The 13,580-nt window shown below is 41.4% G+C and overlaps 1 protein-coding gene across 1 annotated transcript in view; it reads right to left on the minus strand.

The window, feature by feature from the left end:
• Positions 1-13,580, minus strand: part of myo10 (myosin X) — a 345,458-nt gene that overhangs the window by 264,485 nt on the left and 67,393 nt on the right. Inside the window, exon 2 of the mRNA XM_078539144.1 lies at positions 1,629-1,727. Within this exon, the coding sequence (XP_078395270.1) occupies positions 1,629-1,727 (99 nt within the window). The remainder of the gene's footprint in view (positions 1-1,628; positions 1,728-13,580) is intronic.

Raw genomic sequence — 13,580 nt, forward strand, 5'->3', positions numbered from 1 at the left:
GAAAACACAGGGTTTGGTTCCCAGTCACTGCTAAATTAGTGCTATTAAAAATTAGCCTTCGGTGCTTATGAGCCAAGCAGCCATGCTTAACACAAAGAACTGAGTGTGTTTTTCAGCTGATCCCCTGAACAGGTCTAGAGGAGAATTCAGGCTCAGTATGTAAACTGTCAAAGAAAATGAATCCAAAACATTCACTAGAAAAGGTCAGAAATCCCTTTCTACTGACCACATTATATTAGCAATTTTGGTATCAATTTAAAAAGCAGAGAACTCCCCATATTCAGCACAGATTTCACAGAACAATCCCTAACCAAATGAGACAAAAATAAAACATGCTCGAAATATCAGCAGGTCAGGCAACTGTGGAGAGAAACAGAGTTAATACTTCAGGTTGAGATGGACTTTCAAGTGTCTCCGAACTTCCTCTGACCTCCTGCTGGACCATGGCCCCATTACTGAACATCAAAGCATTATATCCACGGCTGTCACTGACCTCATCTCCTCTGGAGATCTTATGTCCACAGCCTCCAACACCAAACAGCCCATTTCTACCTCCTTCCCAAAATCCATTTAAAAAACTGTCTTTGTTGCAGCCTGCTCCTGTCCCACCCAACGTATTTCTTCCCATGTCGACTCTTTTTATTTCCCCTTGTCCAGTCTCTTCCCATCTACATCTGTGACTCTTCACTTCAACAGTTTCCAGTATCCTGGCCTTAACCATTCCTCTTCACCATGGCCATCTAGTCCCTCAAAAAGATGAAAAGGTCATCACGACCTGAAACATTAACTCTGTTTTTCTCTACAGGTACTGCCTGACCTACCGAGTATTGCCAGAAATTTTTTTTATTTATTTCAGGTTTCCACCATCTGCAGTAATTTGCTTTTGCCATCCTAATATGCTTCACTAGGCCAGGTAAGTTTAGTTACCAATTAGCTGTTTTCATTCTCCAATACACCCAGAAATACAATACGTCTTGACAAACCTTTGCTTCCTTGATGCCCCATTATCTTAGCTGTTTTTTTAAAATTAGGTTTAGTTTCATTCTCAGTCTAGCTGCTAAAATCTGGATTGGCTGCTATATTCTGCTAAAAATCATCACATATATCCTACTGATCATTAACCACAAAAGGAACAGCGGAAGGGAAAGTTATAGCAACATTGGCTCGAATTTAAGACTGCTTGCCTAGTGGGAATGTGGCCGGCATTTCCATTTTAATTCCCAATGTGTTCTCACTCACCACCATTTTTAATGCATGATTAGAGCCAACCACCACAGCACCTTGCTAATATTTAACAGTCCGATGATCCTGATCGCAGCTGTAACATTCAATACCAGGCCCTTCAATGAAAACTACTGCAGATCGGATCGTGACCAGAAGAGAGGAGGTTAATTTAAATGTTTAATATTTTCATGATTTCTTTGTGGTCCAGGAGGAGCAAGAGCACTTCCTCTTTTCAGGCCTTCCCTTCCCCTACCCTCCCCTGTATAACTGCCAGCAAATACAATGTCTCATGCAGCAGTTTGCATTCAAAATATGATGTTTGTTCTGAAACAGGAGGGGGAACAGTCAACACAAAAAAAAAGTTTCCAATTCAGAGGTCCAACCTTTTGCCCAGTTTCACTCACCTGGCCATAGCTTGTAGTGAAGTTGATCACTCCACCTGCACAGCTTGAAACAGTACTTGGAAGGTGCTGTTCATTTTCTCGTAACCAGACCAGTGTTCCCTGCAGCAAAGGAATGGGGAAAGAAAGGAAATCAAAGGGTAAGAAAGCCTGCGTTTGTTCAGGATAAATTTACAATCAGGATATTTTGAGTTAAGTCACCAGTAATTTAAAGTAAATGTTGTAAAACACACCATTCTCCTGTCATGGTAAATGGATGGGATTTTGGGGTGACAGGTTAGGGGCAGAGCATCCCACCGAGCCACATAAACAAGAAAGATTTGGTTGTGCTGTAAACCTACCTCAATTTTTCCCCATTGTCCCTTCACCCCCACTTGAGAAAAGATAGTGACTATACACCCATTTCGGATCACAATTCAGCTAATATTGCTAGAGTCGAGTATGTGTGGATACCCGATTACTTTGGGCTCAACTGTGATCACAAACGCTAGTATCCAGGTTCTAATTTTTAAGTATGCATATTTAGTAAGATACTAGCGAACTCTTGTGACCCCAGCAAGAGCTTCTGCCTGCAAAGCAGGATAGCTAAAGGTAGAAAATTGGAGAGAGAGAATGAAGGAGGAAGATGGGGAAAACAGTGCCATTACCAACTGGTATGAATCAAAAACTGTAAAATTTAGGGAGAGAAATTTGTATTAGAATCCTTGGGAGCAAAAATGAATTAGAACTGGGTTCCTTATTCACTGCATTCCTGCGCCTGAAAAGGCCATCAACAAATAGAAAGGAAAAGACTTGCACTTGTGCAGCACCTTTCACGACAACCAGACGTCACAAAGCTCTGTGTACACAATTAAGTGCTTTTGTATAGTCACTGTTGTAATTTAGGAAACATGGCAGCTACTTTGAGTATAGCAAACTCCCATAAACAGCAATGTGATAATGACCGGATAATGGCTGGATTCTCATGGAGTTGGGGAGGCTCAATGGAGATGAAAAAAATGGTGGCAGGAATTTCAGACTCCATGGGCTGAATTTTCCCCCCATTAGGGGGGAAGTTGATGGGCGGGCATGTATGGGAACGCTTCCGATCGGCGCGGCGCCATTTTACATGGGCAGGCCTTCGCGGCGTCCACACAGGAGCGCCATGCGCTCCCTGTGCGGGCAGGGGGAATCCCAAAATCGAGAGTGCACTCTTTCGCGCATGTGCGTGAAAGAGCGCACTCATCTCCCTGAGGCTAAGTGCAGCCTCAGGGAGATTGGCTCTACACGTGAAAAAGATAAAAGTAGAAAAATAATATTTCCCTAACATGTCCCCTCATGTGACACTGTCACGTGAGTTGGGATATGTCCATGATTCTTACACAATCTTTATTAAAATTTTTAAAAGCCTACATGAAACCTCATCCTGCCCGTCGATGAGGTTTCATGTTTTTTCTAGTTCCCGCTGGGGCTCCTGGCTTGCCCGCCAACCTTAAGGTTGGACGGGCAGGTCCTTTAATTGCTTAATTGACACTGCCAATGGCCTCAATTGGCCATTGACAGGTCAGCGGGCCTGCAGCTGATTTTGCTGCGCTCCCACCTTCCTGAAAGTTTAAACTGGGCGGGGTGACGTCGGGAGTTCCCTCCGACTTCACCGTGCGTCATTTTACACATCAGTGAGTGGGACCCGCCCCCCACTCGCTGACTCGTAAAATTCAGCCCCATTTCTGACAGCCCCAACTTTCACCAGTGCAGATTAAGGGTGCAAGTGCAGGCTGGTGGGGGTCACAAGCCTGTATCCTGCACTCCAGACCTGGCCAGCTCCAAAGCAGGAATAGGTATGGCCTAGTCACCAACAATTTTCATGGAGGTAGGCTAGCTTTTAGAGGATTAGTGGTTCATGGCACCTCAGAGGTCTGAGTGTGGGAACCTTTTGAAAGGCAAGTTCAAAAGGTTTTACCCATGCCCTCCATGCCAAGCTATATCCTCCACCCACCCCCCATGGCCCCTCATACCCTCCATGCCAAGCTATGACATTTCCATGTCAATTCACCCACTATCCACTTTACAGAACGTCTAGTAACAATAGGATGTGTGAAAAAAAACTTTAAAAGTCACTCATAACATTTTTTACTTTCAAAACTCCTTTTACTACAACCCTATAAAAGGCGTCAATACTTCAGACCCTTTAAAGTATCAACAGCAGAAACTGCAAGCACTTAAAAGTTCTTTATCTTGTGTAAATAAACATTGTGAAATTGACAGAATAGATCAAAGAGCAAGAGCTGCCAATCAAGCAATGTTTTCCTGTGGGTGCAGCAGTTTCAACAAGCTAATGGGAGGAAAGTCTGGGCTCTCGGCCAAGAATGCATAATGAGGCTTACCTGAGAGCCCAGAGATCCATTAGTCTGTTGGAACAGCTGTTTCCAGATAGGGAATGAGGAGCATGTGTGGGGTGATCGGGTGTTAGGGGTGAAGGGTGAGGGCAGAGGACTGTTTTTTTGCTGTCATTATCGATGGGAGGTAGTTGCATATTGGTAGCCTATTAATTCAGAGACCAGGATAATGTTCTGGGGACACGGCTTCAAATCCCACCAAGGCAGGTGGTAGAATTTAAATTCAATTAATAAATCTGGAATTGAAAGTTAGTCTTGGTAATGGTGACCATGGAACTATCAACAATGTCCTTTAGGGAAGGAAATCTGCCACCCTTACTTGATCTGGTCTACATGTGACTCCAGACCCTTGGCACTGTGGTTAACTCTTAACTGCTCTCTGAAATGGCCTAGCAAGCCACTCAGTTTATGGGTACTTAGGGATGGGAAACAAATGCTCGCCTTGCCAGTGAGAAAGAATAAAGAAGAAAAAAAATTACAAATGGGACAAAGTCCCAAAGCACTAAGTCAGGCCTTTCAAACAGCCTGCTTCGGCACCCGGCAGCCCTCGTTGCTGCCTCAGATCTCTTTCCAAGGGCAGCAGGCCTGGCTCCTATTAGCACCCACCCACTCCAGAACAAAAATCCCGACTTTGCTGGCACTTTCTCCCGCTGTGGGCGGGCCAAGCCGGGAAAGGCTTTGAAATACTGTCCTGGGATCTCTTACATCCGCTTAAGGGGGCAGACAGGGCTTAGATTTAACGTCTCAACCTGAAAGACTGCACCTCTGACAGGGCAGCACTTCTTCAGTACTGCATAGCTACAGCTGAGATTGATGCACTTAATTCTTGGAGTGAAACTTGAACCAGGGACTTTCTGACTCAGAGGGGAGGATGCTACAACTGAGCCATGGCTGAAACAGAAATATGTTAGCTGGAAGCACTTCAATCATTTTCCAGAAAGCCTTCAACGTAATAGAAACATTCACACTACAAAAGGTATCCAGCCAAGTCTATTGAATGTATAATTTACAACACAAAATTATAAAAAGTTCAGATAACTTCATTAATTGCTTTCATTTTAATTAAACTTTTTTTGAGCAAACTGCAAATGTTAGCACTTGGCAACCAGCATAGGAGTGAAAAATGGAGATCTGTTCTTTGCATCACCACCAAAAACATGCTGGATTATAATATCAATTTGACTTAAAATGTTGAGGCATTCCCATTGTTCCAGTCTACTGTTACCATATAAGGGCTTCTGTAAATTGTATTATTGCTGATTAGTCCTAGCTTTATCAATGTTAGTCAGTGTACCAATAATGGTACTCTAACAATTTCAGCAGACAATGTTCAGTGTGAATAAAGCTATAGTATCCTACACAAACATTTAAACAAAGAGGTACCAGTCTATTTCATTTTCAACTACACATTCACTATGGCAAACAGAATATATTGACAAAACACAGTGAGAGTTTTGTAAATACCAAGATATTCTACATTTCCTCCTACTTTTCTTTTCAGCTCTGTTATCACATGCAACTATTGCCTCAGATTTCTGCCACTAGTAGTCAGATTTCTTTTAACCATTTTTATGCAAAATTTAAAAATTTGCTCATTTAGAAGGTAATTGGAAAAAGCTACCAGTGATTCAAGAACCAGTACCAAAGCTTTATCAAGTTTGAAGCTTTATTATAGATTCCTTTTCTCTATTATACTTAGAAACAGAAAATGTCAATTTTTCTGAAGTGAAATTCTTCTATCACAATAGCCAAGGGAAGTCAGAAATTAAAGGTCACAATTTACAGAAACCCTCAAATGTTAACAATGGACTACAGCAACAAAAATATCTAAACATTCGAGTCCAGTTGATATTTTAAAAAAGACAGGCATTTATGTTTAACGATCTCAGAACGTCCCAAAGGACAGCCAACATGCACACAAGCACTCATAAATAGTAACGTGATAATGATCAGATAATCTGATTTTGAGATGTTGATTGATGGCCAGGTATCAGAGGATAACTCTCCTACTCTTCAAAATAATGCTCGGGCCCCATTTACGTCCATCTGAGGGGGCAGATGGAGCCTTGGTTTATCTCTCTTCCAAACAGCAGCACCTCCAACATGGAAGCACTCTCTGAGTACTGCACTGCAGTCTCAGCCTGGATTTTTGTGCTCAGGTCTCTGGAGTGGGACTTAAACCCACAACCTGCTGACTCAGGGGCATGGAGCACTCATTGAGTCACAGCTGACAATATACTCCAATAACTTGATTGGCACCCCATCCACAAACATTCACTCCCTCCACCCCCGATGCACAGTAGCAGCAGTGTGTACCATCTACAAGATGCACTTCAGGAATTCACCAAGGCTCCTTAGGCAGCACCTTCCAAACCCACGACCACGACCAACTGGAAGGACAAGGGCAGAAGACACATGGAAACACCACCACCTGGAAGTTCTCCTCCAAGTCATTCACCATCCTGACTTGGAAATGTATCGCCGTTCCTTCACTGTCGCTGGATCAAAATCCTGGAACTCCCTCTCTAACAGCACTGTGGGTGTACCTACACCACAAAGACTGCAGTGGTTCAAGAAGGCAGCTCACCACCACCTTCTCAAAGGCAATTAGGAATGGGCAATAAATGCTGGCCTAGCCAGTGAGGCCCATGTCCCATAAATGAATTTTAAAAAAAAATGTATTCCTCATCATGGAGGAGGGGAGAAACCTCCATTTATTCAGTCCTTTCTGGTCTGCCAAGCACCAATTTTGATGGTTTGTTTTAAAAGATCCAGTTAGTGTGAAAGTATTCTGAGCTTTTCGTAATGTTGTATTGTGGGCAATGCCTTAATTAGGGTTTGCATGCTATCCTCTTATACTTTGAATGTTTAAGTTTTATTCCTGGTGGCAAGCCACAAAAGCAGTTCGCTGTTTTCACCATGCACAGTTTAGGGTACCTACCACAAAACTATACATGATATAAACACACGCTCATTCATGTTCACTCAAGTGTTCCACAGTAACCTGGTCAGCTTCGAAATAAGAATGCTTCCTCCATGCTCTCCAATTAAGAAGTAGTTCATTAATACAGGATAGTTTAGAATGTGTCACGGCTAACAGTTAGAAACAGAGCCTTTGTTCCAAAGGTCATTTTTGAAGTGCCATGAATCATTGATCAGTCTGACGAGCTGGAGCAAGCAGTTGAAGTGCAAATCAGTCATGATATTCACAGCTACCGATGTTTTAAAGTAAAACATGACTCTTGAACACCCTGTCATATGCAAAGGATCAGGTTTTTTTAAAACATATCTTTGTTCATCAACCTTTGAACAGCACATTTTGAAAACAAACACCTAACTGCCAATTAGCCAATGCATCAGTTTACTATACAGTCTCCTTTGTAAATAAACCTTTACTGCCATTGATTCTGAATTCATTATCCTATTCCATCTGATCTCTCTATAGAATTCAAACATGGTATCAGAGAAGAGTGAAGAAAAAAATCCTTGTGTTTGAATACATGTCTTCTCACACGTAAAGCAGTTTGGTGCCTAATTCTTATTGCTAGTTCTAAACTAAGCTGAAAAGGATCAGTAATCAAGAGAACTTCCCAGTCACAGAACATGGACTTTAGAAACGTGTGATCCTTACATCAGTTCAAAGTACTGCCTCTGTCTGCTTACTGAAATAATTATGTGGTTTAAAAAGTAGCCAACCTGATCAAAATGTTTGAACTCCTAAATATTAAATAGATCAAACGTTATGATTTAAATTCTAGAACAGGTAACAGGAAACAAAATTATTATATTTATCAAAGATCATAACCAGATTTGTGAATATATTTTTGTAACAGCATAGCAATGAGGAATTTCATAAATTCAATATCGTTGTGATTTTAAAAAATTATTCACTAAGCCTGTGCGCAGGCCAAAAATATGAGTTTATTGAACCATGCTACATATCCTTAAAACAGATTTTCTTGCAGATTTCAGACTAAATGCACTCTATGCAACAACTTGTATTTATACCTTGAAAGTAATAAAACGTTCAAAGACATTTCACATCATGGAAGTGTTATCAAACAAAACAGGACTCTGAGCCACAATAAGACAAACGTTCCCTCTAAGCTGTGTAGCTGGGCAGCAGGCCAAATGTTCCTGCACAGTCCACATACAAGATGGCCCCTTTAGGTTAACAGCAAAAAAATTTAAAGGGCCCATGGACTACAAAAAAATTAGACGATACATAGATAAGGAGATATTAGGTCAGATGACCAAAAGCTTGGTCAAAGAGATAGGCTTTAAGGAATGTCTAAAGGAGGAAAGCGAGGGAGTAAGGCAGAGAGGTGCAGGGAGGGAATTCCAGAGCTTAGTGCCTAGGCTACCAAAGGCACAGACATCAATGGTGGAGCCATTACAGACGGTGATGCTCAAGAGGTCAAAATTGAAGGAATGCATATATTTTAGAGGGTTGTAGACATGGAGGAGATTCGCGAGATATGGAGGGGGCGGGGGGGGGGGACAAGGACAAGGGGTGGTATGAAAACGAGGATGCAAATGCAATCAAAAGATAAAAGGGGTAAAGGTTCATTAGGTTGCACTGGATTTTCCAGTCCAATTTAACAACTTAGATCCTTGTAGCACCTTTAATTTGAAAAACATTCCAAGGCGTTTCACAGGAGCATTATAAAACAAAATATGACACAGCTACGTAAGGACATAATGGTACAGAGGATCAAAAGTGTTTAAGGTGTGCCTTAAAGGAGGAAAGCAAGGTAGAGAGGCAGAGAGGTGTAAGGAGGGAATTCCAGAGCTTAGTGCCTAGGGCCGCCAGAGGCACAGCCACTGATGGTGGAGAAATTAAAATTGGAGATATTCAAGGGGCCAGATGGATACAGATACCTTGGTGAGTTCTGAGGCTGGAGGAGATAACAGAAATAGGGAACAAGCAAGGCCATGGAGGGGCTTGAAAACAAGGGTGAGAATTTTACAGCCTAGGCATTGGTTGACTGGAAGTCCAATGGAGGTCATCAAGCACAGGGTGAACAGGACTTGGTGCATTATGCAAAAGGAAGTTAAGACATGGGCAGCAGAGTTTTGGATCACTTCAAGTTTACTGAGGGTAAAATGTGGGAGATCAGCCAGGAATTAATTGGAATAGTCAAGTCTAGAAGTAACAAAGGCATGGATGAGGGTTTCAGCAACAGATGAGCTAAGACAGGGTGTAGTTGGAGATGCAAATAGGCAGTCTTCGTGAAACTGCAAATATGTGGTCAGAAGAGCTGGGGTCAATTATGTCAGCAATGTTGCAAACAGTCTGGTTTGGTCTCAGACCATTGCCAAGGGAAGGGATGGAGTAGGTAGCTAGGGAACAGAGTTTGGAGCAGGGAGTGAAAACAATAGCTTCAGTCTTCGAAATATGTAATTGAATTTAATTAGTTGGAAATTGGCCAAACACGCAAAAGATCAAGAAAATTCAAAAGTCTAAAGTTTTAAAAATATCATGCTGTAAGTTGGCCGCATTACTGCGTATGCCCCAAGGTGGAATTAATCATCGTTGTGAGTTTTCACAAATTACACTGTGTGCAGGGCTTCAATAGGGCCTTTAAAATTAAGCCTTTTTTTTAAGTGAAAGAACACTAATATGCACCTTTTAAAAGCTAGCATTAATATTTCTTTAATTTACTAAGAAACTGACCATTGTACACTAATGAAAATAGCAAATGTTTCTGTATAATGTTTTCTTAAAGTAATTTTCAGTCATTTCAAATTGGGTTATTCACAGGTGGTGAACCAGATACTCCAATTAAAAATGCTTCATCTTTCTGATGAATCTATTTCAGTTGTATTAAAGAAACTGTACCAGGTTACAATGCAAGTATATCAAAGAGTATATTTTTGTGCAAGTTAACAAAATAGAACACTGTCGGTTTGCACAGATTCACGGAAGATTTCACATTTGAGATTATGCAAATTCCTGATTTAGCAGAAACTTGAACATCACCCTCACTTACGAGAGCGAGGGCAATTTTGAGTGCAATTTGTGCCCAGATTGCCAATTGCTCCTAAAGCAGAAATTCTATCCCAATATAAAAACTGTTCATCCAAATTGTGGGCAGGTGCATTGGGAACAAAAATAATTAAGGGCTATTCTCTTGAGTTTAACACAGGTTCAAGATCAGAATGGGGCTGGGATCAGAAGGATTAGTGCAGGGCAAACCGAGCGTACTATGATCTAAGACACCCAAGGTCATCAAGACAGCCAGACTAGTAATAAACTATTAGAAACCACAGCCGAGAGCCCAATACAAAAAAGGTACTTGGGGAAACAAAGGAACATTATTCAATGATACATGTTATGACCTCTGTAGAGAATGATAAGGTTTAAAAGATTTAAATTTCCAATTACTAGCTGTAAAAATGTCACAGCAAAGACTAAAAACACTATTGACTGAACACTAAACTCTTTTTGTAGGCAACTTATACTTCAAACTACAAAGAGGAACATTTCTATTGTGTACTTATCACACTCTCCACAGAATTACAGCCTTTATAGTAAATAGTCCATTGCTGCTCCCAGCTTCCAATGGGTTCTTATATCCTTATTTTGCCAAGTAGTAGCTTCGAGTGACTGTCTCCAGATGCTTTCTTCAGTTTTCCAAGAGTTTCTTAAATTGATCAGCAACAGTACAGCCTGTTCCAATGAATCCCGTTCCCCCAGCTATGCCAGGGCATATCTCCCGGAATCCTCAGATGGATGCACAATGTATCTCTTCAACTAAAGACTGTTTTGCTCCTGCATCAGGCTGTGATAGTCTGCAAAGTTACAGAGCCTCCTTTTCCTGCTGACCACACAAAACTGCTGTCTGCGTGTGATATTCATTGCTTTTAGGGAAGCCTGTAACCTGATGTTGAAAATGGCCTCCTCTGCCCTCTTCCCCATGGCGATGTGAAACTTTGCATTCAGGCAGAAATGCTGATTAGCTATTCTGACCCCAACTCCCTTTCATCTGAGAAGCAAATGGACATTTAACAGCACAACAGTTTACAACCAATACCTTCAATGCCTTTCTGGGGCTTTGAGAGACTCAAGTCTACTCATTGTAAACTCAGGGACTACTACCAGTGTCTCCAAGCATAACTACCTTGCTCCACCTTGTCAGCAAAACAATTCAGCCTCCCTTTGCTCTCTAGCAATCAAACCACCTAAGCTTACGGTCAGACAGCAAGCAGAACACGTCACATGACCCCTTTCATTTACCCTAAATTTAAAACTACAGTCCCAAACCATAATCTAAAAAAGACAAGGAAAATCATTGGAAATATTACAAAAGCCAGCATTTAAACTCTGATATGCGATATAACATTAATATCCCATATGCAGAACAAAAACAGGCCATGGGAAGGGAAGTCGTTAGGAAACCAGAAAATCTGATTAGAATGTAAATTCAAACTGAAAAATACAACGTGGTGGCAGTTGCATTGCACTTGCGTCTCAGGAAGATGGATATCACATGAATAATAGCTATAAGGTGATAAATCATTTATTTTGAGGTAGAACAATCCACATGACAAAAGAAATATAAGGAGACTGAAATAAACACTGCTGTGTAAGTTCACGTAGCGATAAACAAGAGAAATAAGACTCAATTTTCCTTTGACAATTAACCCCATATTGCAGAGCATAGCAGGGCTAACAGCCTAAAGCCATCTCCCAATCCAATCTGGATAGCTATACAAGGTTACGTTGAATCAGCACCCATAAAAGTAAGGCGCTCCGACCATTTACAGATGCGACCAACGCCAAAGAACCCAAAAGTGAACGGAGAAACATGCCATTTGAGGGACATTTGAGTGGGAGAAACTTTTTTTAAAAAAATGTATAGGAGTGAACCAGACAGAGAACAATGTCAGACAGCGATAGTCAAGAGCAGCAGCAGGGAACAGCAAGAGACAGATTGAGTAACTTAGAGAGAAAAAGAGTCAAAGTGTGACATCAGGGGAAAGCAGGTAATTCATTGGTTGGTGTGTATTTCTTTTCCTTTCTCTAAACTAGGGCGCCAAGTTAAACTAGGAGCTAGGAAATTGAAAATTTTAATCAGAGTTTTAAAAAGAGTTGGAACTGGGATCCAGAGCAGGGATTGGAAAAGAGCAGGAGTTGAGCAGCCAGCGCTGTGTGGGATCATGCTGTCCTAGAAGCAACGTGATGTCACAGGACTAGGAGTCACAAAGGGTGATTTCTGGTAAGCTTTTAAGTTTAATTTAATATAAATTAATCAAATATAAAGTGAGGCTTGATTGATTGACTAAGTAGCGTAAATACTAAAGACTTAAGCCAATTTTATACTTTATCATATAATTACATTTAGTGCTCAATGAATCAGATCTCAAGGACAAAGTTATAATTAAATAACAAGGAACAGTAACATTAAAGAGTTCTGAATGTTTTAGTAAATTAAAATCCAAGGTTTTTAATAAAAAGTAAAATATTACAGTTAACCTCCCAATAAAATAAAGTGGCATCAGATGAGTAGCAGCTGATTGGTGAACTTATTATTTGATAAATAGAACGATGGCAGGGCAGCTTGGACTGTGGACTGTGCACCCAGTTCCACGTGGGAACTCCAGGATGCTTCTCGTATGCTGGATAACTACATGTGCATGAAGTGTCACCAACTGCAGCAACTCAAACTCCTAGTTTCGGAGCTGAGAAGCACCATTCGTGAGGTTCAGATCTTTGTGGATAGCATGTTTATCGATATGTTCACCCCACAACATAAGGGTATGGAGGGAGAGAGGGAATGGACGACTACCAGGCAGCCAGGAGGAAGTAGGCAGATAGTACAAGAGTCCCCCAATTGCATCTCATGCTCCAACCAGTATTCAGTTTATGCAGCAAGAAACATGTCTATTGCAGCATGGCTGGTTCAGCTGTTCAGAGGGGTACAAGGAAGATTAGAAAAGCAACAGCAATAGGGTTTTGATCACTAGGGGAACAGACAGGCATTTCTGTGGCTGCAGTCAATAATCCAGGATAGCCTGTCATCTCCCTGGTGCCAGGTCAAGGATATTACTGAGCAGCTGCAGAGCATTGGTTGGAAATAAGGAATAGCAAGGGGAAGAAGTCACGGGTGGAAGTTGTCTATAGGCAACTGAAAAGTCACCTCACTGTAGGACAAAGCATAAATCAGGAAATAATGGAGGTGTATAAGAAGGGCACTACAACTGTCGTGGGTGATTTTAATTTGCATATTGACTGGAAAATTCAGATTGGCAGGGGTGACATGGAAGACGGATTTGTTGAGTGCACCAGGGATTGTTTTGGAGAGCAATATGTTGCAGCACCTACGCAGTAACAAGCTATTTTAGATCTAGTAATGTGTAATAAGGTGGGATTAACAAGAGATATCGCAGTTAAGGATCGTCTAGGTGGTAGCGATCACAACATGGTAGAATTCCAAATTCAGTTTGAGGGCGAGCAACTTGGGTCTCAAACCAGTGTCTTCAACTTAAATAAGGGTAATTACAGAGGTATGAAGAAAGAGTTGTCTAAAGCGGGCTGGGAAAATAGACTAAGGGGAAGGTCAGTGGATGAGCAGTG

The sequence above is a fragment of the Cetorhinus maximus genome, chromosome 3 (assembly GCF_964194155.1).
Source record: "Cetorhinus maximus chromosome 3, sCetMax3.hap1.1, whole genome shotgun sequence".
In the NCBI taxonomy this organism is placed as follows: Eukaryota; Metazoa; Chordata; class Chondrichthyes; order Lamniformes; family Cetorhinidae; genus Cetorhinus; species Cetorhinus maximus.